Source organism: Lissotriton vulgaris, chromosome 2_1 (assembly GCF_964263255.1).
Source record: "Lissotriton vulgaris chromosome 2_1, aLisVul1.2, whole genome shotgun sequence".
In the NCBI taxonomy this organism is placed as follows: Eukaryota; Metazoa; Chordata; class Amphibia; order Caudata; family Salamandridae; genus Lissotriton; species Lissotriton vulgaris.
The window spans coordinates 348,395,890-348,422,123 of record NC_141687.1 but is presented as its reverse complement, the minus strand read 5'-3'; the positions used below and the strand labels follow the sequence as shown (position 1 = coordinate 348,422,123).

The 26,234-nt window shown below is 42.2% G+C and overlaps 1 protein-coding gene across 2 annotated transcripts in view; it reads left to right on the top strand.

The window, feature by feature from the left end:
* PIPOX (pipecolic acid and sarcosine oxidase) overlaps positions 1-25,473 on the top strand; it is a 326,531-nt gene extending 301,058 nt beyond the window's left edge. The window contains exons 7-9 of one of the 2 annotated variants that reach the window (XR_015308376.1): positions 3,400-3,475; positions 24,397-24,843; positions 24,880-25,473. Coding sequence is in view for 1 of the 2 variants with exons in the window: in XM_086955131.1 (XP_086811257.1) it covers positions 3,400-3,475; positions 24,397-24,527 (207 nt within the window). In the remaining variant the exon portion in view is untranslated. Of the gene's footprint in view, positions 1-3,399; positions 3,476-24,396 lie in introns of both variants that reach the window. The other variant, XM_086955131.1, reaches the window with a different exon arrangement.
* Positions 25,474-26,234: the final 761 nt, after the last annotated feature.

The window sequence follows — 26,234 nt, the reverse complement described above, 5'->3', positions numbered from 1 at the left end:
AACAGTTCTGGAAGCTCAACCTAAAAAACAATGCTGTTACAGATATAGGGTTGACCCAATGGTACTGGGACCTGGATATATAGTGTTACATAGACATGGGTCCCATGCTGCGTATTTCTTAGCTTATGTCAAAATTTACTTAAGATTTATGTACATATAACTAATACCACAATTTCATTAGAGAGATGTTGTTTATTCACATCCTCATTTTGATACATTGTACATATGCATATATTAAAAAACCCACATTCGTGCCCATAATTGAAAAGGGGAAAGGATAGGGTGTTTTTGTGAAGGTCAAAGTAGTGGTTAGACAGGTATAGTGGTTGCATGTGGTCACACAAAAATACATATCGTTGACATCACATGGGCACAATCGTTTCAGCCCCATACATTGTATTAACATTCATGTAGTCCTATCCCATGTAATTCTTCACAGTAATAATACTTTGTTGAGAGTGGGCAGGCACTGTAGAAGATAGTCGACGTTTCGACCCCTACGCGGTGTAGGTTTAGTTGTACCTTACAGTGGGGTCTTCTTCAGGACTGGTATGTGATGTGGGGGAGGGGGGACGGGGGCACCGAAAAACTGCCAGATACTTGGGGCAGTGTGGATCATGAGAGATGGTGGGCCCGTAGGATCCAGGGAAAACGAGAGCTTGTTATGCCTTTCAAACAGCTTGTCAACATCCCCTCGACATTAATACTTCGCCCAAATCCATCGGTAGGAGCACCTCTTTTCCATTATGGGCACTAATGTGTTTTTTTTAATATATGCATACATTCAATGTATCAAAATGAGGATATGAATAAACAACATCTCTCTAATGAAATTGTGGTATTAGTTATATGTACTAAAAAACAATGCAGCATGCCTTTCCATCTGAGTAACCAGGAGCTGTAACAACATCCCCATACCCATTAGCACCTCTCCAAAGTTTCTTCAATTATGGAAAGTGTTAAAGACGCAATGAACTCTACATCACCATGCATTAATCGTCCACAAACCAGCTACCTCTCATATCACTCATTTACGTTGTCTTTCTCTCTGTAAGCACTCCAATGCCTTCTGGTTAGATACACACTGTTGAAATACCACACACATACAGAATATTAAGTTAACGAAAGAAAATCTTAATTTGGCTCTTTGTCCACCGTGTCAAAGTTGTGAGCAATCAATTGGACTCCCTGTTTTCCCTTCTGGCCCTCTGAGTCTGGAAGATAGTTTAAATGTGATAATCTGTGCCAGACCACTGTGTGTTGCATCACGCCAAGCTGGGTGTTGGGGTATGAGCAAGAAAATTCATAAGGAAGCATGCGTCCACTGAGGTGCATTTACTTGGTTTCAAAGTTCAAGTCAGTGATTTATCACTTGTGATTCAATTTAGCAATCTTGCTCTATTACCGGAATTGTAGAACCCGGTTCAATATGTTTTCTCAAATGTATGCAGGCATTTCGGCCATTCTCCATACCATAGACCTTGATACTTGGCAGGGATTTCACCACTTGGTGAGCATTTAATTCTCTATGCCATCATGTCAGCCATGATACATGGATTAGATATTGTTTCTGAAGTATGGCTATAATACTGTCAATTTAGAGATAGGTCTGTCTGACATAGGGTGGCACACTGCTAAGTAACATCTTGCAGCAGACTTTTATTTATATGCCAAACTAGAGGAAAACCTAAATTCATAAGACTTGGGTGACAGGGAGTAATGAGATTATTCTTTCAGCATTACAGTACTTTGTCCATGAGACGCAATTACGAATTTTAAAACGTTCTATTTTTGCAACCAGAGATTCATTATATAGATTGTTGCATCTCCTAGACTGGAGGAGAAATACTTAGCTTGTGCTAATAACACAAAGACCCCTTGGACGAACAGCTGTCAGAGGTGAAGCTGTTAGAGATGGCATGCTTCCGCAGGAATCTATCAATGGCCCTTCTGCCCAGGGTCTTTTCACAAGAAAGCATTGCCAGCCACAGTGGCTGCAATACTCTGGGTTTTTTCAGACATGGTAGTCTTATGACTATGTGGGAATTGCTTTGATATCTTAGAGAGATAATTTGCCAGACGTGTGAATGGGAAAAGAATGATTCAGTTTTTGGATGGAGCTATCCCTCACACTTTTGAAAAACTTCCATTTTAATTTTACTTTCATATTGACTTTAGGAGATAGGTCAAGCCGTAGTACCAGAAGCGGGATTGCTCCCTGATACACAATAAATTGCAAATGTACGATAAAGTGTGGTATCCCAAAGAGTGGTAAACCAGGATTATACTTTAAAATTGCCCTGCTCAGCCACCTTTCATCAGACCAAAATTATGAAGTATAACAGGATGATGTGTTGGCTTTAGAAAAATACTATCTATGAATCAAAAATGTATTTCTGATCTAAAGACTTGGTCCAGAACTGGGGAAGCCAATTTCCTCATTCAGCCTCCTGTGAGAGCAATACCAGTGACCACTTTGGAAAGACTTCCTGACCTGCTGAATGCTTGGCTACTGGAAACTGCTTGACATGGTCCAATGAATCTAGAGTGGTTTTCTGGTTTGTAGAGATTTTCCAGTTTCCTAGAAATACTGGAATTCTTAGAGAACAGCGACCACTTTTATGGAGTAAACTGAATTTTTCAGGACTGCCTAGTCTTGCTGTGAAATATAATTCCTGAGACGTGAAGTGCTGAGAACCTAAGACAGTTCTCATAAGACAGAAATCAGCTAGGGTTTCTTAGTAGATAAACAGGAAGCCATAGTAATGGAATAAGAGGGGTCCCGCAGAATTGAGTGAATTTGCACACCTGTTTGCCCTTTTCCTAAATAGATTGGATTCTATGAAACAGGCATAAGGCTAATAAATTCAAATATTAAAATATTGAGTTATACCGTTGCATGCTTGAGGTTCATTGTCCTTGTTACATGGGTCCTGATTACAACTTTGGCAGATGGGATACTCTGTCACATATGTGATGGAAACATTGCAACATGATGGCTATTCTATCCACCGTATTACAAGTTCCGTAAGATATAATGGGATTGTAATACGAACACTGTCTGGCAAACTTGTAACCAGACCCTTGGTGTTCTAAGGTAGTGGCAGAAGCAGTTTTTGGCAAAAAGCACAGTTAGTACTCTCATGGAGCTGCCTCGATTTCAAGCGGGCTTCAGATAGGTGGTTTGTAGTTGAGTATGTTCAGTCTGCTTGCCAGCGAGATGAGCTATGATGGTTTTTCTCTTCTTTGCCAGAAGAATGTGTTGGAACATGTTCTCTCTCTCACCTCTTGTGTCTACATTGCATGGTGATTACAGCAACATATTTTCTACCTCAGCATTTGATCTTTGATTTATTTTGTCCAGTAGCCTTACTCATCGCCTTCTCTCGCCTTTTCTAGATCACACCAGATTCCAATTTCATCCTAGACCGCCATCCTCAGTTCCAAAACATCATTGTGGGAGCAGGATTTTCTGGTGAGTAGAAAGAGGCTAATTTGGAATGATAGGGTACTGAGTGGTTCTTAGAGCCCACATTGCAAAAAAGAAATCAAGAGAGGCTGCCAATGTGCATATATCCATGTAGGTGAGCCTGCAGTGTCATGTTTAGGTTGTTAAGGACCCTGCCAATATCAGACAAGGAATATGCATTGATATGAGAAAACATGCTCTACTTCAACCAGGAATTGAAAAGGTTCATAAATTGTATCTACAATACTGAAATATGGGTATCATAACACGCAGTGCTAGCCAAAAGATTCCTAGTAAAACACAAGTGGTAACCTGCAGAATATCGGGAATACTGGTCATGAGACTGTAAGAGAAACCTATTTAATGCTAAAATATGCTACACTGTGGAATCACAGATAATGTATGGATGCATGTCACTTCATCACAGGTAAATACATCAGGAGTTTTTATATGGCGGCCACTACTTCAAGAGAAAGTTTACATCGCAATCTTGCCGGCAAGTTAAATATATATATATATATATATATATATATATATATATATATATATATATATATATATATATATATATATATATATATAGACCACACAGAATTTGGCTGGCTTAAGCCGCTTGCAACGGCGGGCTCCCGGCGGAATCGCCACTTCCTTGTTATTATACCTTTCCCTGGTATACCACGATTTTTCATCAAAAAACCAGTGCCGAGGCCCAAATGGTGCTTGATGTTAGTATTTATTTGGCTCACGAACAAAACCCAACGCGTTTCGAAGCCAAGCTTCTTGCTCACGGGTAACATTACTTAAAGCGGCCATTCTATTTAAAGTGACATGATACAAAATAACGTGCACGTGTTTGCAAGGACATGAAAGAAATACTTTGCTACAATGTTTTCTTTTTTCACTTTGTAACAATTACAAAACGTGAATTAACAAATACTAGAGAAACACGTTCCATTAATAAAGATTGTCCTTGATGGCATTTTTACACCAGTTCGTATGCGTGAATAAACCCAAGTGGGTAATGATTTCAGCCAAAAGGCTCCAATTTTGTGATACCTCACAGTAAGCCACAAAGTCAATCCAAAGAATAATTTTCCGTCAAGTTGACGTTGTTTCTCAAATCAAAGTCATTAATCAGACTGTGTGCTACCCAAGTGGGTGATTTTTAAGCAGTCACGTTTCAAGATGACATCTGTAAATAAAGAAAAACAAAAATATATGCAATAATTTTTAAAAAGTCCTTGCACCAAAGTGATGTCATCTTGAAACGTGACTGCTTAAAAATCACCCACTTGGGTAGCACACAGTCTGATTAATGACTTTGATTTGAGAAACAACGTCAACTTGACGGAAAATTATTCTTTGGATTGACTTTGTGGCTTACTGTGAGGTATCACAAAATTGGAGCCTTTTGGCTGAAATCATTACCCACTTGGGTTTATTCACGCATACGAACTGGTGTAAAAATGCCATCAAGGACAATCTTTATTAATGGAACGTGTTTCTCTAGTATTTGTTAATTCACGTTTTGTAATTGTTACAAAGTGAAAAAAGAAAACATTGTAGCAAAGTATTTCTTTCATGTCCTTGCAAACACGTGCACGTTATTTTGTATCATGTCACTTTAAATAGAATGGCCGCTTTAAGTAATGTTACCCGTGAGCAAGAAGCTTGGCTTCGAAACGCGTTGGGTTTTGTTCGTGAGCCAAATAAATACTAACATCAAGCACCATTTGGGCCTCGGCACTGGTTTTTTGATGAAAAATCGTGGTATACCAGGGAAAGGTATAATATATATATATATATATATATATATATATATATATTTAACTTGCCGGCAAGATTGCGATGTAAACTTTCTATATAAATTCTTTCCAAAAGCACTTCCCAGTAAAGATGATACTCGGACACCCGGGTTGCCTTGCAAGTGAAATTTTATTTGGCAGATAGAAAAAGGACGCGTTTCGCCATTACGGCTTGTTCACGCTCGCCGAATTAGTTTAGACGCCATCTTTAAATACGTGAGTTAAAAAACACCAATGTGCATAATAGAAACTGTGGCGGACATTTTGACATGGAGTACAAACAGTTATTACATATATTGAATGTGTATTCCGATCATATTGTTACATCAGATCGTAATTCGTTCACCTGTGTAATATGAGGTATTTCAATATGTATACCAATTTTAACCACAAAATCGATTTACAACAAAATATTTACAATTTGATAAAAATACGACACAATGGCAAACAGTTTGGTTCCAAGTAGCTGGGTAAATTTCTGGCATGGGAGATCAAGTAATTCAGGACTGTAGTTTACACGAAATTATATATCACGTGATCGCACACAAATAAACAGTGATTTCATTGGTTGTGTTATCGCGATCACTTAGTTTCAAGGAAAGTCATTTGTTATAACACACGATCTGTTACCATAGTGTTGAATAATATATACACATATATTATCATTGCTTCTACGCCCAAGTGGGCTTGATCTCAAATATAATTTCCATATATTCGTACATGGACTGACATCCTGTTTGAAAGCCCACTTGGGCATGGACTAAGTTTGGAATGACATCATGGAAATTATATTTGAGATCAAGCCCACTTGGGTGTAGAAGCAATGATAATATATGTGTATATATGAAATAATATTCCTCATATACACTTTAAGGAGCAGTGTGGGTATGGAAGGGTGCAGGGCAAGTTACCTCAAAACCAGTTGGTATGGTAAACATGATTAACAAAATTAAGTTTATTAGCTGGAATGTCAACGGCTTGAGAGACAGGAGGAAACTGTCCAGAGTTAACAAATATTTGTGTACGTCTGGGGCGCATGTGTGTTTGCTCGAGGAGACTCACTTAGAGAGACGGGAGTGTGAGTCTCGGTTTGGAAAGAGAGGGTGGGTCCAAGATATTCTATGTTCCCACCAGAGTGGCAGCACGAGAGGTGTGGCAATATTGATTAGAGCTAACACAGGCATTAGCGTTGTTAAATTTGAAACAGATCACTCAGGGACGTGGTTGGTGGCATCCCTACAGTGTCAGAGAACTCCATTTATATGCGCTGTATATTATGGCCCTAATCAAGATGTGAATTGAAGCTGTCAGGCTTGACAGGTTAGCCAGTCGCACTCTTTTGGGGAAATCAATCCCATCTGTTTCAATGCAGTTCAAATGAAATGGGTAATCATGACAATATACCAAGATAAACTGTTAGTTGCACAGATTTATTCTTCTAGTTCAATAATTCAATCCTTCTGTCGAGGTTGAGCTGTTACATCACAGCTATGTGTTGTTTCATCATTTTTCCAATAAACAATTGTTTGTCCACAAAATCAACCTTGGACCCAATGCATTTCGTGCTGTTCAGCACTTCATCAGGGGAAATACATTTCTGTGGGGTAAAACCAAAAGTGAAGTGTAATCAATGGCAGGGAAGCAGGCCACAGTCTTATTCAAAAATGTTAAAGCTACATAATCGAGGGGAGTCAGAAATATATCAGCAAGCATGCTGTCACGTAGTGAAATTATAAGAACGTGGTAAAAAGCAAGTACATGCCCATAGTGTTGTTAGAAAAAAGAAGAGAAAATAAACGCGTTTAAAAGTTAATCCAACCTAGTAAAAACGATAATAAAGTGCTATGGTGCTGGCAGCGTGTGTACCATTAACGGATCAGTGCAGTGAAACGCTGCAGTGGCGTGTGTCTCGACGCTAGTGAACACCGAGTGAAAGGTACCGGTACAAAAGTGCTCAGTGTCCGTTAAAAACAACTAGAAACCTGTGTGCATGCAATACGGGTCAGTGCACGCTGTGTGTTACTCACCGGTCGGGCGAACGGGTAAAACTCATCGCTGTTCTAAGTTCGAAACAGTGTTTACTCGCGCATGCGTGCCGAGCGCGTTTTAAGGAAGTGCTCTCATAACCCGGAAGAGTACGGGGTGAGGGGAAAATTAATTCAATGCGTACAGGGGCACTTCTGAAGCTTAAAGCTAGCCTTTTGGATCACTCTAGGACTGTTATCCTAGGGGGAGATTTTAACTTGATCTTTGACGAAAAGCTGGATCGTACATCTAGAGTTAAATTTACACCCCCATTGAGATGTCGAATGGAGCTTAAGAACTTAATCAAAGACTATAACCTCATAGATGTTTGGAGAGCCAAAAACAGTACAAAACAGGATTTTTCCTTTCATAGTCGTAGACACGGTCACCATTCCAGAATCAATTTTTTTCTTCTGGATCAGTCGTTACTTGCCTATGTTGACACCATCTCCTATATTCCTGCCATACTATCAGACCACTTGATTGTGGAGCTAGTAGTTGGTTTTAAACAAAAAAAACTGCAGAGGAGGTGGACTGTAGATAGAGCTTTATTATTAGAAGAAGCGATGAGGCTGGAATTGATAACTCTGACTGAGGATTTTGTTCAAAAATAATACCGGCTCAACTACCCAGCAGGTGATCTGGGAAACCTTTAAAGCTTTCCTGAGAGGCCTGCTGACTTCTGGGTCGATTAGAAGGAACAAGCTGAATAAAAAGAAGAAGGAAGAAGACCTTCTTAAAGTAAAAGAACAGGAGCTTCAGGCAGCCTCAGTTAACCAGGCAAATACCAAACCTCAGTTGCAAAAAGAGCCAGACGATCTGCGGGCAGATTATCAGGCTGGTCTAGATAAGGTTCTTAAAAGTAGATGGGATGCCAGCAAGCTCCAAAATTTCTCATATGGGGAGAAATGTGGTTGCCTCCTCGCATGGAAATCGGGGATGGATAGAAATAGGAACCAGATCAATAGCTTACTTCTGTGAAACAAAGCCACAATCTCACATGAGGATGAGCAAATCAGGGAGGAGGCCCAATCCTTCTTTCAAACGCTATATACTGCTAAAGTAAATCTTTCCCCCTTGATGGTAGAAAGTTGGCTGACTAAAATACAGCTTCCTTGTCTGTCCGAAGGCGATAATATTTATCTCTCCTCAGATATAAGAGAAGGGGAAATAAGATCTCAGCTTATGAAAATGGCCAAGGGGAAGGCAACTGGGCCCGACGGACTTCCTGTGGAAGTATATAGGATAGTTTCTGATCAAATAACACCCGTTCTTACAACCCTGTTTAATAAGATCTATAAGGAGGGGGAGAGGGCTCCTGACTCATGGGCAGAAGCTACTGTATCCTTGATCTTGAAGCAAAATAAAGACCCTTCCAAAATAGAATCTTATAGACCGATTTCCATGTTAAATACGGTGTTGACCTCAGTTTCCTCAGGATCAGTATGTAGTACAAAAGGCCCCCTTCAGATCTATCCAAACCCAGAGTGCTATTAAAGCCGTGGGCTAAAGACGGATCAGATGAGGGCTGCAGGAACAAACGGGAAGGAAAGGAAGGGGACAGCAGGGAGGGAGAGCTGCAAGACAAAGAACAAAGATATTGAAATCTGTTCCTATTCAAAGATACATACTCAAAGTCGTGCATCTACTAGTTCCCTACCTGATAAATGAATAAAGGCTGCGATACTCAAAAGATACCTCTCGTCTTATGAGAACAGGCCTTGTCTGAATAACTGGGACCTCCCTTCTGGAATACACAATGCGAACCAAGGTATGAAAGATCATGCACCAAAACTATCATGGAACAGTTGAAAGTAAAGGACGGAAACTGCACCTACCCTAAACTCTTTTTGTTCAGGTATTAAAGTGGGGGTCTATGAACAGGCCTTCTGAACAGCCATGTGGTAAACCAAATAAAGGAAATGGGTTACGTCACCCTAAATAATGTAAAGATCAACCAGTACCTTAGTAGCCTGGAGACACACGAACCAGCCTCCAAATGGTTGAAGCAATGCAGCCTTGGTTAACTCCACCAAGACCTCTCCTCTGGAAGCAATAATGACGGAATTAATCCTCTGCAATAGCCGCTGAAAAAAGGCTCGCCAACAGAGGATTAAATAGAATTGGAACAAAAACCCTTTCCGCATTAGCCGATGAAATAAGGCTCTCCAACGGAATAGGGTTACGATAATAGAAAGCTATAACAATTCCGTTTCCGCATGAGCCGATGCAAGGAGGCTCGCCAACGGAAACGGGGAGATTAAGGTTGCGCTTGACCCTTCGATTCCTGTCCTCCGCATGAGCCGATGGTAAGGCTCGCCAACGGAGGTACAGGGAAAGCAGCGCACAGATGAACTATGGAGCGCTTTCCGCATGAGCCGGTGAGAAGGCTCGCCAACGGAAAGCCGCAGAACGCGCACAGCGAAGGTCACGGTCTCAGATGATACCACAGGATAACAACACTCCAGTACGCAGAACAGCAAACGGACGGATCCACACGAAGAACACACCAACGAAGCAGGTCACAACCCAGCCGGGTCACGAATCAGAATATCCGACACCGGAAACAGGAAGTGAAAGCTCTTTTATTTCCTCCTCCATGCCGCTAAGCATTCTGGACCCTGTAGTTGTTTGCTCTCCGTGTCAGTACTGTGAGGCGCGAGTCAGATCATAACATACGGACTATAAAGTTTTCGCAGGAGTGCTAGCAGCCAGATTGTCCAAAATAGTTAAAACAATTATCCATCAAGACCAGAGTGGCTTCATCCCGGATAGACAACTTAACGAATTGACATTTCAAGCCATCGCAGCGATTGATGTTGCAGTCAACAAGAAGCTCCCTCTGACCTTGGCGTCAGTCGACGCCGCCAAGGCGTTCGATCAGGTAGATTGGATGTGTCTATGGAAGGCCCTGGCTGGCTTTGGTTTTCCAAACACCTTTATAATGGCTATGAGATCCCTTTACTGTTCTCCGCGTGCAAAGATTTTAATTAATGGCTCTCTAACTAAGTGTGTACCTATTGCCCGCGGGACTAGGCAGGGCTGCCCACTGTCTCCTTTGCTGTTTAATTTATATATATAGCCTTTTGTTTGTTTGCTTAGATCTGATTTGGTGTTTAAACCCTTTAAAATTTCTGATTTAGAGTTAAAATTTGCGTTATATGCAGATGACTTGCTTATGTTCACTCCAAATCTGAGCGATGCCCTGCCCAGACTAGTAGATCTAGCAGAGGAGTTCGGAGAGGTCTCTGGCTACTCCATCAATAAGGACAAAACCGAAATCATAGAGTGGAACCAAGATCCTGGGACGATGGGAGCTTAGTCCAAGATGAGGTACTTGGGGGTCCTTCTAGCCCACAAAATCGAAGACATAACAAAAATTAACTTAGATAGGGTTTCAAGGGATTCAAGCAAAGTTTGAGAAACTTATAACAGCACTCCTGTGAGCTAGTAGTTATAACAGTTAGGGCATAAATTATAAACCCTCAGTATGACAAACTCTACTAGTTATAGAGTATTCCAAAAAGAAACATATGACAAGGTAGCATTCAATCGAAATTGTCCAAACAACGGGTATAGAGATATAGTCCACTTGTTTTGTATTCTTCAATCTTTATTTTTTTCAATTCCATAAAAACAGATATTCCCAGCAAAAATTAGATATCACCAACACGTGTTTCGTCCTACACAAGGACTTTTTCAAGGCATGAGTAAGGCGAACTAAGAAGTGTAATGGGCATCATATGTAGGCAGAATAGGCCGAGATTGTAGGGATGAGACTTTATATCCAATGTGTAAATAACACGGTGAGTAGCGAAGTGAAATTGCAAAATAGGAAAAATCTTCCGGTCTGGAACAACAGTCACAGTGGTCAAGTGTGACCCAGCTCGTAAGCTAGTTATACAATTAAGCCGTCGGTAGAGGCACGTTTGTTAATATCAGGTTCAGGAAAACGAACACTCGAAGGCAGACCGGTATTGTGGCAAAGTGGAATTTACAACCATGATAAGTTGATACGCAGAAGTCGGGCTATCGCATTTCCTCACCCGTGCGGTCTCTGTAGAGACCGCATGGTTGTACATTCCACTTTGGCCATCTCTCCCTCTAAATATCTTTGGGAGAGTAAATTTGATTAAGATGATCATCCTCCCCAAATGCACTTTTTTATTTAATTCCATCCCTTTATCATTTCACACACCATCTATTAAAAAGCTACAAGGAAAACTTGGCTCTTTTATATGGAACTCAAAATTACCAAGAATATCGTGGAAGAAGCTCAGGAGAACCCTTAAAACAGGAGGATTGTCCTTCCCAGACCTGCTGGTCTATTGCCACGCTTTCCATTTTAAAAACTTTAGATTACTGGCTGATAAATCTGGCGCATCCTCCCTAGGTTTATTATTTCAAGCGTTATTGAGGATGTTCCACAGGGTCAAGTACACTTTCTTTTCAAGTACGGAGGCCCGAAGTTTTTAAAAAACAATAAGACTTAAGACCTTGGGGACTGCCTTAAGAAATTGGGCTTTTGTTAGGCAGAGGCTTGATATTTCCTACTACGCAGCTCAGGCCCCGATCTTGGAATCTCCTGGCACGGCGGCTTGCCTTGAAGCCCAACTATCCCGGCCTGGTAGGACAGCTGGGATTGAATATTGGGGAGACCTCCAGGAAGACTCACAGTTTTTAAACTGAGAGGTTCTATCTAGATTGACTGGGGGAACTCTCACCAGATTCAAATATCATCAACTAACCAGATGGTGGTTATCCAGACCTTGGAATCTCAATAAACCTAATCCCAAATTTGATCTTATATTCAGGACTGGCAGGTGGAAGAACCAAATCTCATACTGGTACGTAGCAATGCTAGAAGCTGAGAATATCACAGAACTTGAACTACAAAAACTTTGGGAGAACATATCCAATCTTGATAGCAATATTTCTGTGGGCCTGTGGACTGACTCCTTACCATCTTGCAGTCTGTGGTAAAGCCTGCCACTCTGAAGCGGAACCATCTCTACACTATGAATAGGGCATATATAACCCCCAAAAAATTTACGAAATTTTCTAACTTAGAATATCACTGCCCAAGGTGTAGACATCTGGCTGCGGATGATGTACACATGTTCGCTGCCTGTCCAGAGATAAGAAGCTATTGGGATAATGTTTAGGATTGTCTGGTAGATGTTCTCCAACTACCTTTTGAAATTACCATTAGCACCATTCTTTCCGGGTTGGGCTCTGCCTACAATATAAACGATTCCCACACAAGGATTATTTTTTATGTCATGCTTCATGCAAGCCGCGAAATCTGTAGAGCATGGAAAGACCCAATATCCCCCACCTTTTCGAACTGCCTCAAACATGTTATTCTCACCGTCAAATCCGACATGGCATGTGATCCTTCAAGCTTTGATAAAATTTGGGCGCCCTTAGTGGCCTGGCGGGATAGGTGAAAGGTGAAAGGTAATTTGGTCTTCCTATGATTTAGCCTGGGCCCTGTTGGTTCCCTTATCTGCCTAGTAATGCAGGGAGTCAGCTACGGTGTGAACAGTAGTGGATTGGGAAAGCAGTGGCAGCTTGAGGGATCAGGCACGGCTCCTTCTGAGTATGGTCTTGAAACACCAGGACCGGACAAGGTTGACCAATTCTCTTTTTGAGCTGCCTAGTTTCCCTTCAAGAATTCCATAACGGTATATGAGGAAAACCACAAAAAAAAAAAGAATCAATGATAATAGAAATAGAGTTGACAATATTCATAGTAACAAGCAGCAGTGTGTCTGTTTTTTTTCGTAACAGCATAATATAATAGTCAGTATTTCCTGAAAAGAATGAATTCATATGATCCATAAGAAGCTGCAAACCATGCAATTATGCACTGGAACCCAACAGTTAATTTAAATCGAAAATTCAAGTTCAGTCATATGTCGGTAATCACTATAAGTATAATGATATCCTTGTGGCATGCGACACTGGTCGAGGCGTGTTAGTGATTCAACATAGTAAATGTGAATAGAAGTGTATACAAATAATCAAAAACATTTAAACCATGTGATATCTAAAATATATAAAAGTATATTTTTCAGCCATGATTAAAATGGGCCAATTTCCCAATACACTGATTCATGTTATAATGGATCAACATAGTCTCCTATAAATATTGGAGGGGCGAAGTCTGCTATAAATGCTGTGGACGAAAAGCGGTTGCCACTCTGTAGTTATAGTTAGGGTTACCAGTGATATTAATTCCTTGTAATTTTGCCCCTAATACCTTTGTGCCTGTTTGACGAATCTCCACAAAACTTTCTAGACCTATTCTTTCTTCTATGCATGATGGAAAGTTTTGCAGCAATTGGTCAAAGGGGGTGGAAAGAAAAAAGGGGAACCCAAAACACGTTTTGTCCTCAGTGCATTTTCCATAGACTTTTTGTATTGGACATAGCCGCCAAACGATCAATTGGATTTGGATGAAATTTTGCAGGATTATACATTATGGTGTGCAGATTAATCTTTTTGGGTTACAGATAAGTTATAAGGCAGTGTTCTTCAAACTGTGGGGCGCGCCCCCCTAGGGGGGCGTGACACCATCTCAGGGGGGGCGCGCTCTCGACCTTCAAATCTTAACTTTGATATCTTTCACAGTCTCCCCCACCCCCGCGTCGTAAGTCTTCAGCCATTTGGAATGAGAAATTGTTAATTGAAGAACTCCGGGAACAGAGGGTTGAGGGGGGGGGAGGGAGGGGAAATCATTAGGCACGATGTGCCCATGCTTTTGTCTGCTAAGTAACAGTTCAAGTCCCAGGAGGGGGTTAATTGGAAGAGCGAACTGCTTTAGCTGCAGTGGGAGGCAGGACGTCTCCTTTGCTAAAACCGAAAGCAAAGGACGAGACAGTCCTGACAGTCCTGTACCTTTGCGTTTGATTTCAAAGCAGAGGAGACTCCTTGCCTCCCACTGCAGCTAAAATGACTGTCTGTTCCTTTCTTTCAGTTTTACCAGAGGAGACATCCTGCCTCTGACTGCAGCTGAACTATTTCAGCTCTTCCAATTTAACCCCGTCCGGGGAGGGTTAGCTCTTAGCAGAAAGGAGGCAAAGTTTCTTTAAAAAGTACACAAGCAGGTGCACATCGGCCACAGGGCTAAAAGGGCTTCAAGTTGCAAAAAGAACAAGCATTGGCATAGCCAATAGGTCTCGCACATGAAATTGAGAATCTTGAGATCTCTGTCATAGGGGCTTTAGTGCCTTATTTTACGTCCCAGGAAAGTTCTACACCTGGAGAATGAAAGCCCTGAACTGGAGAGTTGTCCTATTGTCTTATAGTTATCTGACTACTTTCTAAACTGCATGATACACATCTTTTTTTATACATTTTGGTGAATGTAAAAGGTAACTACATCACACCATCTCACTAGGGATACAGCGATCCTGTCCTGAGTTGTTGACATATCTTTATCAAGACCTTGTTTTTGCCCGTAGCACTCAGCAAAAAATGACTATTCGTCTGGCTACAGGCATCAAAAGTAGTGTCTTACCCATTTTCAGAGATTTTCAATATTGCAGTCTAACGTGAAGTATAGGCTTGCAGGTGGTGGGTACCTCACTAATTTTGGGGGGCTTACACTTATTTTTCACCATCAGATTTTGACCCAGCGCAAGAGACAGAAAGACACCACCGAAGCTTCTCTAAAATTACTCATAAAGTGAGCATAAATACGCCTTTCGGGGGGCCCGTGATGGAGGCAGCTCTGTTTTTGCCCTGATGGTCTGGAAAACTTCCGAAACAGATTCATGTAAATACCGTTCCAGAAATTTCTGTCAGGTGGTGGGGGGGCCCAACATCTAAAAAAATTCAGCTGGGGGGGCTCAACCTACAAAAGTTTGAAGACCTCTGTTATAAGGGCATAAAAATGACTGATATCTGTTATCGCAATAGTCTCGCAGTAATGTCACACAACTACCACGGTACATGCCAATGACAAAACATTATCATTGGCTAATAACTTCCATGTTGGTTTTTTGGTGAAATTTGTGTTCCAGATTAGGGTGTAAAATACAGATAAGTAGTAGTTTTTATCATTTTCCCTACCTATTATCACTTAATTAAAGTGGTAATAGGTAGAGAAAAATTATAATGTTTAATACTTAAAAAGAAGATTTTACAGATGACCACAGTACTGTCTTGGGAGTAGTGCAGCATCGAACAAAAAAAATAAAAAATAGAAATGTTTCAAAAATAAACTGTGATATATTATATTTTACTTATATAGTGTACTACAGTGTATTTTGTAATATGTACATATTTTTTTTATTTTTAAAATTACGCCATAGCGTGCAAATTGTGCTAAAATATCTTGCAAGTTAAAAACAATTAAAGAAAAAAGGTAAATTGGTTCGAAAAAGAACTGGTACTTGCTAACTACTAGCTCACTATAATAAAAAACGTTTAAAAAATATATTAAATATATATATATATAAGTGGTAAAAGCTAGGTGGGGGGAAAGAAAACCTGCTAGTTACCTATATATAAGGCCCTAACCCAGACTATAGCCAAAGCGGGGGGAAATTATAGTATGCCTTCCCATCGCCATGTGCAATGGTATACCGCAAAAGTACCATGACACAATTTATCACTAACACCTAGGTTTATTATTGTATTGCGTTTCCCTTGCCTCACATAATGGGGCCGATTCCGATCCGGAAAAAAATTTCGCCGTACGATTCGTATCTGGAGCCCTTTCCGTACGAATGGTACCCGTCCGTACAAGTCGCATAGTACGATCCGCATTCCGTGAATCCGTACGAATCGTCGCGATCCGTACGTATTGCAAGGCTGAAGCCGTGAACCGTACGACTCGTACCCCCGCCGTACGACCCGACGAGTACGATCCGGACCCGGGAATCAGGACGCGATTCGTACGGTCCACGTCAGGTAAGGGCGATTTGTACGGAAAAGCGCACAATCGCATACACGCCTGCCCCCCCTGATCGTAGGGGTACGGCGCATACCCCTGCAATCATGGGGGGTACGTGCCGTACCCCACGATCGCAGGGTGTATGCACCGTACACCCAGCGAACATGGGGTACGGCGCGTACACTCCGAGATCGCGGGGTACGGTACGTAACCCCCATGATTGCAGGGGTACGCGCCGTACCCCTGCGATCAGGGGGGGTAGGCGCTATACTCAGGGGGGGGGGGCGTTCCATACCTGTTTCGGGGCGAACTCAGCTTTTACGGCACTTTCCAGCTCCCGTACAAAAAGGGTCGTACGGAGCGTATCTTAAACGAATCGTACTTGCCGGGTCGTACAAGGCAGGCGAGAACCGTACGAACGTCGCGTACAGCGGGTTCCGAGGGCGATTCGTACGGGAATTCTATTCGTACGGTTCCTGGTACGATTCGTACGGATAGCTGCATTGGGTGTGGATCGTACTACGTTGTTTGTATGGGGGACGGTTACGGCTACGATTCGTACGGGAAAACACGCTCAGTACGACGATTCGAACTGCTTTTTTCCGGATCGGAATCGGCCCCATAGTGTCGCATAGCCAGCGCATTACTTAAGAGAGATTTACAAAGCAATGGAGGGCCACCATGCATGGCCCTGCGTTGGTTGGTAAATTTGGATGTACACAAGTCAGCGCAAATCTGTGTCTTGCGTTACTTTTCACACCATATTCTACATTGCTACCTAATTTCAGCTATATCTGTACGCCACTCCCCTCTACGTCACTCCGCTCTACGTTGTTCCAATGTATGCCACTATAATGTACGCCACTCAACCCTATACCACTCCGCTTCACATCACTACACTCTGCTCTCTTTCTTTGTAAACACCTTCACTCTATGCCACTCCACTTTATGGTATTCCACTCAACCCCACTCCAGTGTACGCTGCTCCACTATACACCACTCCACCCTACGGTATTACACTGTATTCCACTACAGTGTACACCACTCCACTCTTTGCCACTTCACTGTACGCTACTCCACTGTACGCCACCCCACTATATGGTACTCCACTTTACACCTCTCCAGTGTACGTCACTCCACTGTACGCTACTCCGGTATTCACAATTTCACTCTAGTCCATTCCACTGTACTGTCACTCCAGCCTAAGTTATTCTACTGTATCCCACTCCACAGCAGCACAGTCCACTGTATGCTGTTCCACTGTATATCACTCCACTTGATGCTACCCACTTTAGGCCACTGCAGTGTACACGACTTCAGTGTTGATGTTCCATTCTACTCTATTGTGCGCTATTGCATTTTACACCATTCCACTTTATGCCACTCCTGTGTGCTATTTCACTCTACCTTACTGTATTGTACAACACTTTAGTCTATGCAACTCTACTCTGCACCACTCCACTATAAGATACTCCAGTCTACTACTCTGTATGCCGGTCCACTGTACTACTCTCTACGGTGTTCCACTGGACTGCACTACACTCTAAGCCACTACACTCTACCCTATTGTACTGTAAACAACTCCACAACTCCACTCTACACCACTCAACTGTATGTTATCCACTCTACGCCACTCCACTGTACACCACTGCAGTCTTCGCCACTCAGTCTACGCCATTACACTGTATGCAAATCCTCTATATGCTATTCCACTCTATGCCACCGCACTAACCCCACTCTTTTCTACACTACTCTATCCCAATACACGTTATTCCACTCTACCAGACTGCAGTGAAGGCAACTCCACTCTACATTATCCTAGTGTATGCCACTCCACGCCACTCCAGTGTACATCACCCCACTGTACACAATACCATTCTAAGCAACACTCCACTCTATGCCACTTCACTGTATTATATTCCACCATAACACACTTCAGTGTACGCCACTCCAGTGTATGCTCCTCCACTGTATGCCACTCCCCTGTAAGCTACTGCACAATACACTATTCCATTGTACACCACTATACTCTATGCTATTCTACAGTATGCCACTGCATTCTACAACAGTCCACTATATGCTATTCTACAGTATGCAACACCACTGTCTGCTGCTCTGCTCTATACCACTCTACCTCACTACATTACATGGTGTATGCCACTGCACTGTACATCATTCCACTGTATGGTATTCCACTCTACCCCAATCCACTGTGCGGCACTTTGGTCTACGCCATCCCACTGTATGCCACTCCACTGTACACTACTCCACACTACTCCACTCCCGCCTATGGCCCTAAACTATACGGCTGTTCACTCTATGCTACTCCACTTTACGCTATTCCACTCTTCACATCTCCACAGTACGACACTCAGTTGTACTCTATTCCACTGTATACCACTACACTGTATGCTACTCCACTCTGCGCCACTCCAGTGTATGCCACTCCTCTATATGCCACTCTATTCCACGCTATTCCTTAGGACGCCACTTAACTGTATGCCACTGTACTGTATAGTTTTCCACTATCAATTATTCCACTCTAGGCCACTCCACTCTATTGCACTGTATGCCACTCAACTGTACGACACTGCAGTGTAGGCTATTTCACTCTATGCCACTCCACTCTTCTAAACTTCAATAGACGCTATTCCACTGTATGGTACACCACTGCATTCCACTACAGTGTACGCCGCTCCACTGTACAATACTCTACTGTGTGACAATCTCCTCTACCCTATATAACTTTAATAAAATTTGCCTAAACTTTATGGCACCCTAAGAAACTATATTCCACTCTATCCCAGTACACTTCCATGTCCAACACTATACTACACGCTATGCCCGTACACTCTATTCCACTCTATGACACTTTTGAATACTTTACAACACAGCACTCCACTCTACTATACGAGACGTCACTCCTATTTATAAGAGATCGCTTGACTCAGAGCTACGCAACTACACTGTACCGCACTCTACAACATGCCTATACGCTCTTATATTTTTACTCCACACTATGTTACACCTCTCCACTCAACTCTACTCCACTGTACGAAAGTTTACCTCACTATATGCAGCTCCACTATACGACACTCCACAACTCTGTATGGTACTCTTTGACATTTGACTCCACTCCATACCGCTACACTCCACTGTACAACAGTGTACTATGCTGTATGCCACTGCACAACACTCTACTCCAGTCTATGCTGCTGTACTATACAACACTGTACGCAACTCTTTCTCTCCCACTGCACCACAATTTACTCCATTATGCTCCTTGAGACACTAGTCCATTCTACTACACTCTATGCCACTCCACTCAACTCTATTCCATTCTACTCTATAATGCTGTATGCCAATCCACTGTAGCACAGTCTACAGCATTGAACTTTATTGTACGCCACTCAACACTAGAAAGCTTTACTACACTTTTTGCAACTCTACTCTCCTGCAGTCTGCAACACTTTCCAAAACTCTGCAACATACCACTACACTGTACTGTACAATACGGTACTCCAGTTTATAACAATTTACTCAAATGTATGCTGCGCCATTCCTGTATACTGCAGTGCAAGCAGCTATACTCTACGACACAACACTCCACTCTGACACTTTACTGTATTCGCTCCACTGCAATTTTCACCACTCAACCGTACTACACTTTATCCCAATGTACACCACTACATCATACTGCTGCACTGAAGGCCAATACACTGTCTGACACTCTACACCACTGTATGCAACTCCAGTCTACAAGACTATACCACACTCTATGCCCTCTAGAACATTCTACTCCACTCTTTGCCCATCCACTCTATGCCATTTTAGTATACTGTATAACAGTTGAAGAGATGCCACTCCACTCCACGACACGCAACTCCACTATACGACACTATTCTCCACTGTACTCTGTGACACTTCTCTCAATGATATGCCACTGAGCGACACTCTACTGCACCCTACTACACTCAATGCCACTCCTCTCTACAACACTGTACTCAACTCTGTGACAGACCACAACACCCTGTTCTACTGTATGAGACATCAATCCACTGTTCAACATGCCACTCCACGATACACCACTCCACAACACACCATGCCACTCTACTCTGTAAAACCTTACTCCACTGTATGCTCTCCCACTCCACTATAATCCACTCTACTTCACTGCAATGTATTCCACTCTACAATATTCCACTCTACCACACTACACTTTACAACACCTTCTTCCATTCTACTGTACAACACTAAAATTAATGACACACTAATAAATGGCACTCATCACTACGAATTGAAACGCATGTTATTAAAAATCAAAACCATAGAAACTCAATTAAAAGCCAAAGGTTAGGAATAAATTATAGTTAGGAAAACATTATTCTTTCTATACAAACCCAACTTAAATTAGACAAGCATTAGAAATTCTAAAGTTATAGTTATAACTTACATTTATAATTTACGCCCCACCTTCAAAATACTATAAGTCACGCACCTCCATACCCAATGTTGTCACCTCACTTGGCTCACTACAGGGGTATGCAGTCCTTTGTGTGAAGGCAGGACACAGCCTATTCAGGTGTAAATGTGGCTGTGCCTCGCTCTCTCCTCCCATTCTGCCAGTGAAGGCCCATCCACACACATATAAGCTCTCTCTTGTGTGTGGCTGTCTAGGAGGAATACACTAAGACCAACTGTGACCCAGACACAGACTGCAAGCACAAAGGGCCATATGTATAATTCCAAATTGCGATCGCAAACGCCAAAATTAGCAGAATTTCGGCGTTTGCGATCGCAATTTGGCTCAGTGGTATGCATGAAAGCTAAATTGCCTCGCAAAATAAGGAATCTCAAAATTTGTGATTCCTGTTTTTGCGATTGCATTTAAAGAATCGCAAATTGCTATTCCTTAAATACCATGTAAGAAGCACAGAAAAAGTGCAACTTGGCCTTAAGGAATCGCAAATTACCACCAACTTCAAGTTGGTGGAAATTTGAGATTTCTTTGAAAAATTAACTTTTTTGCATTTTTCAAAGTGCCATGTGGTGCTCCTACATGCCCTTAGGGCATGTATGTACATCACATGTACATTTCAGGGGTGCAACAGGGTGTCCTTTTGGCCCCCTGTCACCCTTGAAATTGCATTCTCAATTTGCGATTCTCTAATTGAGAATAGCAAATTGAGAATGTCTTCCCATTCATTCCTATGGGCCTCCAGGCCAATAGGAATGAATGGGGAGGTATTCCTTAATTGCGAATTACAATTTGCGATTGGCAATTAAGGAATATGTAGGATTCACAAAATTATTTGCAAATCCTACATACATAGAGTTTTGCGATTCTCAAACAGCGATTCTCTAAAAATCGCTATTTGAGAATCATGAAACCAAAGTTTCATACATATGACCCAAAATGACTTAACAGGGAAATGCCAAGTTTCTAAAAGTGGCATTTACAAAATTGTAATTCAAAATCCAACTTTACCATAAGAGAGGATTTTACATTCCAATTCTAAAGACACCAAACAGGAACTGTTGACCTGTGCCATTTGGAAGATCCCCGTATTAAATATAGTAAGGTAACTCCAATGCTATCCTATGAGAGACATAGGCCTTGCAATAGTGAAAAACTAATATAAGGGCTTTTCACTATCAGGTCATATAAAGTTGTAACTACATGCCCTACTCTTTAAATATATTGTACCCTGCCCTGTGGGCTGTTTAGGGCCTACCCTAGGAGTGACTTCTATGTATTAAAAAAGGAAGGTTTGGACGTGGAAAAAGGTTTACTTTGCCAGGTCGAAATGGCAATTTAAAACTGCACTCACATGCTCCAATGGCAAGCCTTAGACATGTTTCAAGCTCTAATTAGGCGGGTGTTACAGTAAGTATTGCACCCACTAATAGCGTTTAATTTACAGGCTCTGGGTACATGTACTACCACCAAACTAGGGAATTATAAATAAATAAAATATAGCAATTGGGGATAAGCCAATGTTACCATGTTTTTTGTGTTGAATTTCTTTATTAGCATTTAGGAAATATAATGGAGTAAAAGCAATAAAATACAGAAATGTGCAATATGATAACATAAATTACATTGAAAGTAGTACAAAAAGTTAAATATATATGAATTCATAAGGATGAAGACTGTATCGTATTTAAGTACAGATAATACAATAATAAGATGTAAGAAGAAAGTAAAACAATAAGCTATTTGATTGAAAAACTCGGTGCAGTGAGCGCTGGGACCTTGCTAGGAAACAGCTAAAATGGCAGACGCAACTCCTGTGAGGAAGACACGCTGCACATCACAATGAAGAAAATGAAGTCTTCGGACAGCTCACCGTTACTTTGAAGTGCCCATTAGAGACCAGAACATTTCACGGAGTGAAAGACATCGGCTCCGGCAGCGGATAAGCGGACGAGGGTCTCCCGATATACCTCGGCGCGTCACTGGAAGGTGGCCGTCCTCGATTGGCGTCGAGCCACGCCCCTGCAGAGCCTCTTTAGCGTTATAGCAAATATATTGTTAAGTGGATGCGGTGAAGAAGTGTATGGAGTTTTTTTCGTGGAACTACATCAGAATGTTGATTTATTGTTTCCCTAACATCTACTTCAAAGAAAAGTTGGTGGCTGGATTCTTTCGGAGGATTGAAAATTGTTTTTTTCCATAAATGCAATTTGGGGTGGTTTCTTTTTCTAAGATTGAATATGGTGAAAATGAAGTTGTCTGTATTGTGTGTGGTCAATGGACTGTATTTCATTGAAACTGTGTTTTCATTTGCAGCAGGCCAGGCCCTTTTTGTTTTTGTAAGTTGATGATTTTGCTATGACTACACACTCTTTTTCAAAGTTTTCTTGTCTAAGTTCTGCATACACTCGAACACCCCCTGTTTTGGTGATACAGAATTTGCTAGATCAGACTCATAAGAGCTACTTCTTCAAACAGTGCTTCACCTAAGGCTGAGTAACTGAGCAACCACTTCGGATTTCCTATGTGTGTTCTGACTAGCACTTGCTTGGAACACAGTGTGCTTGATTGTTAGTCAACATAACAGAACGTATAGCAAACAATCTGATGACCCCCAAGACCTACCGTACCACATCTGACAATTTAGAGATCCACTACACTCAATCTGATGATTGCAGGGAATGACTCTGCGAATAGTGTCAGGCTGTGATTTTCCCGAACTAACAGATCTGTGTGGAGCAAGATGTTATAGAGACTGTCCTCATAGTGAATTCTTCAATAGCATCCTCAGTACCTGCTTCCCTAGGGATGCTGGGTTCTATCCGGACTTTGGAGATTTTTTTTGTCCCACTGGTTCTAAAGGGTGCTCACAGTGGGCTAGGGATTCTACTGGCCTCTGATGGTCAGCTGTCTAAAGGGGATCACATAGGGTGTGGGCTTCTATGGATTTCACATGAGATAAAGGGTATACACCTGTTACAACGCATTTGTTACAACGCACTACTGTTACAACGCGACTTTTACAACGCATACCATTACAACGCATTGCGCTGGGGGGCGCTCTAGGATAGGGAATAAGTATAATTTACTATCCAACACCTTCCCTAGGGTCCACGGGGACTGGAGTTAGAATAGTAAATTATACTTACCACTATCCAGCACCCCAAAGCGCTATGCGTTGTAATGGTATGCGTTGTAATGGTCGCGTTGTAACGGTAGGTAGTTGTAATGGTATGCGTTGTAACATGGTACATCCGAGATAAAGTCCTTAGTGGATCCCATAGTCACAGGCTCTGTAGAGGTCTACTTGGTACCCAGAAGTATAGGGAATCCATACTCACAAGTTACATAAAGTTCCAAAGATCATGGGTTCCTGCATTAACAGAGACTCTCATGCCTTACGTTATCAGGTGTTCTAGGATCCTATTGAATGAATGGTAGTCTAAGATTGTATGAGTACCGTAGGTAATAAGGTTCATAATGGACCTAGAGTCAACATTCACAGATGGCTCTACATTTACACATTTTCCAAAGCAGTGCGTCTAGCTGTTATTGTTCATGGAGGGCGGGGGGGGCTGTTCCTGTTTTGTTCAATGAGTCTGCCTCACTATGGGGGTTCATAGAAGGTGTTGAGTTCTAAGTGTCTGGGAGAGGTGTTAGCCTCTTAATGTATGGCTTGATCTGAGATTCTGCTTTTGTTCCCTCTTTCATCTAGGTCATGGATTTAAGTTCTCCCCAGTGGTGGGGAAGATCCTGTGTGAACTCGCCATGGGTAAAGAGCCGTCCCACGACCTGGAACACTTCCGCTTATCACGATTCTTAAACAAGTTGAAATCTACTTTGTGATGGCCTGCCCTTGTAGAACAAGGAAAACCGCAATACCAAATCATTTGATAAAAATGGGCATAATCAAAGAAATCAACTCTTTAGTACTAATCAATGCGTACACTGATACTCTCAGCCTTCCCGGTCAATATCAATCTTTTCCCCAATTCACAATGATGTCAATCGCCTAGAACTAGAGGTTTAGTTGAGAATCGCAATATGCAAATATTGCATAAGAGAATAATAAAAGTATGAAGCATAATTGTAGTGTTTCAAGCGTCAGGTTCCGGGACTCCATGATAGTGCTGTGTGCAGACGACTCTTGGACTCCATGATAGTGCTGTGTGCAGACGACTCTTGGACTCCATGATAGTGCTGTGTGCCGAAGGACGTCTGGGCCCAGTGGTAGTACTGTGGGGATCCTTCGCTCAACGAGACTGCTGATTCAGAGGGCTCCTGGGCTCAGTGGTAGTACTGTGGGGCTCCTTGGCTCAACGGGACTGCTGATTGGGCTCAGTGGTAGTCTTCTATTTTGCAGAAATTCCCCACCTAAACTCCTGACATCACTCTTTATGAAAAACCTCTACAGAGCGTCCCCTCGACATAACTTCTGAACATTTGGGAGCCCATTGCTTAGACTGGCTGTGCAGAACAGGACTGCGAATGGGAGCCACCTGTGTGGCTACGGTGGCCTCTTTGTGCCACTGTGGCCCAATTACAATTCGGTTAAAGGAACAACAGACGTTCGAATGTTTTGCCCATTATCCAAGCGGTCTTCTATTGTTAACTGATGAAGGAAGTTCAAAACCTCTCCGAAATATGTGAAAAACTGCAAAAAAAGTTTCAAATGTTTCCAGGGCAGAATCATATCTGAGAAGGAAAAGTTAAGCAATCTGCGGAAACAGCTGTGAAAATATGTATGATAATTTCGGAATTTAATAAAAAAAGAATATTTGATTATAGCAAACTGCATTCATTGTTTTAATTACAGTATTTCTGAAAATTGAGAAAGCAACCTAATTAAATATGCAAGGTGTTATAGTTCTCTCTGCGTCTGTCACATTCTCCTCAACTCCCCTGTGCGCGTCCTACTATTCTGGCCTCTGTGTACTCAGCCACCTGGACTCCACCCAAGGTCTGCCACTAAGAGCAGACCTGTCCATGCCACATTCATCCCTCACTAGTTGACTGACAACAGCTGGGCGGCTTCTCTGGCAAGAAGCCAGAGCTTAATTGCCCACTGCTCAGCAGATCCTGCACGTCAGATCTGCTGCCCCTGTGAGTGTCAGCACGGTTTCTATAATCTGTACATGCCTGTTGCAGCTTTACCCTATAGGCCTCAGTGGAGAGGATGTGGATTAACGGCTAGAGCAGGCGACTTTGAAGCTGAGTAATCAAGTTCGAGTCTCAGCTGGGACGCTCAAACATTCGGGGCCTCATTTATGAAAAGTGACGTATCGCTGCGAGAAAACAGCGATGCGTCACTTTTCATTGCGCCCTCCTTGCGACCCCCAATGATGCGTCATATTTACAATATGATGCATCATTGCGCAAGGACTTACAGATACGTCAGTATTTCTGACGTATCTGTAAGAGCAAAAGTGACGCATTGCTGGAGTGTCACAAAAGTGACGCAACTCCAGCAATGCGTCCTTTCACATGGGGCAAGCCCCATGTGAAAGGGCCTGCATCAGTCTTGCGCCTGCTGTGAGGCAGGCGCAAGATTTT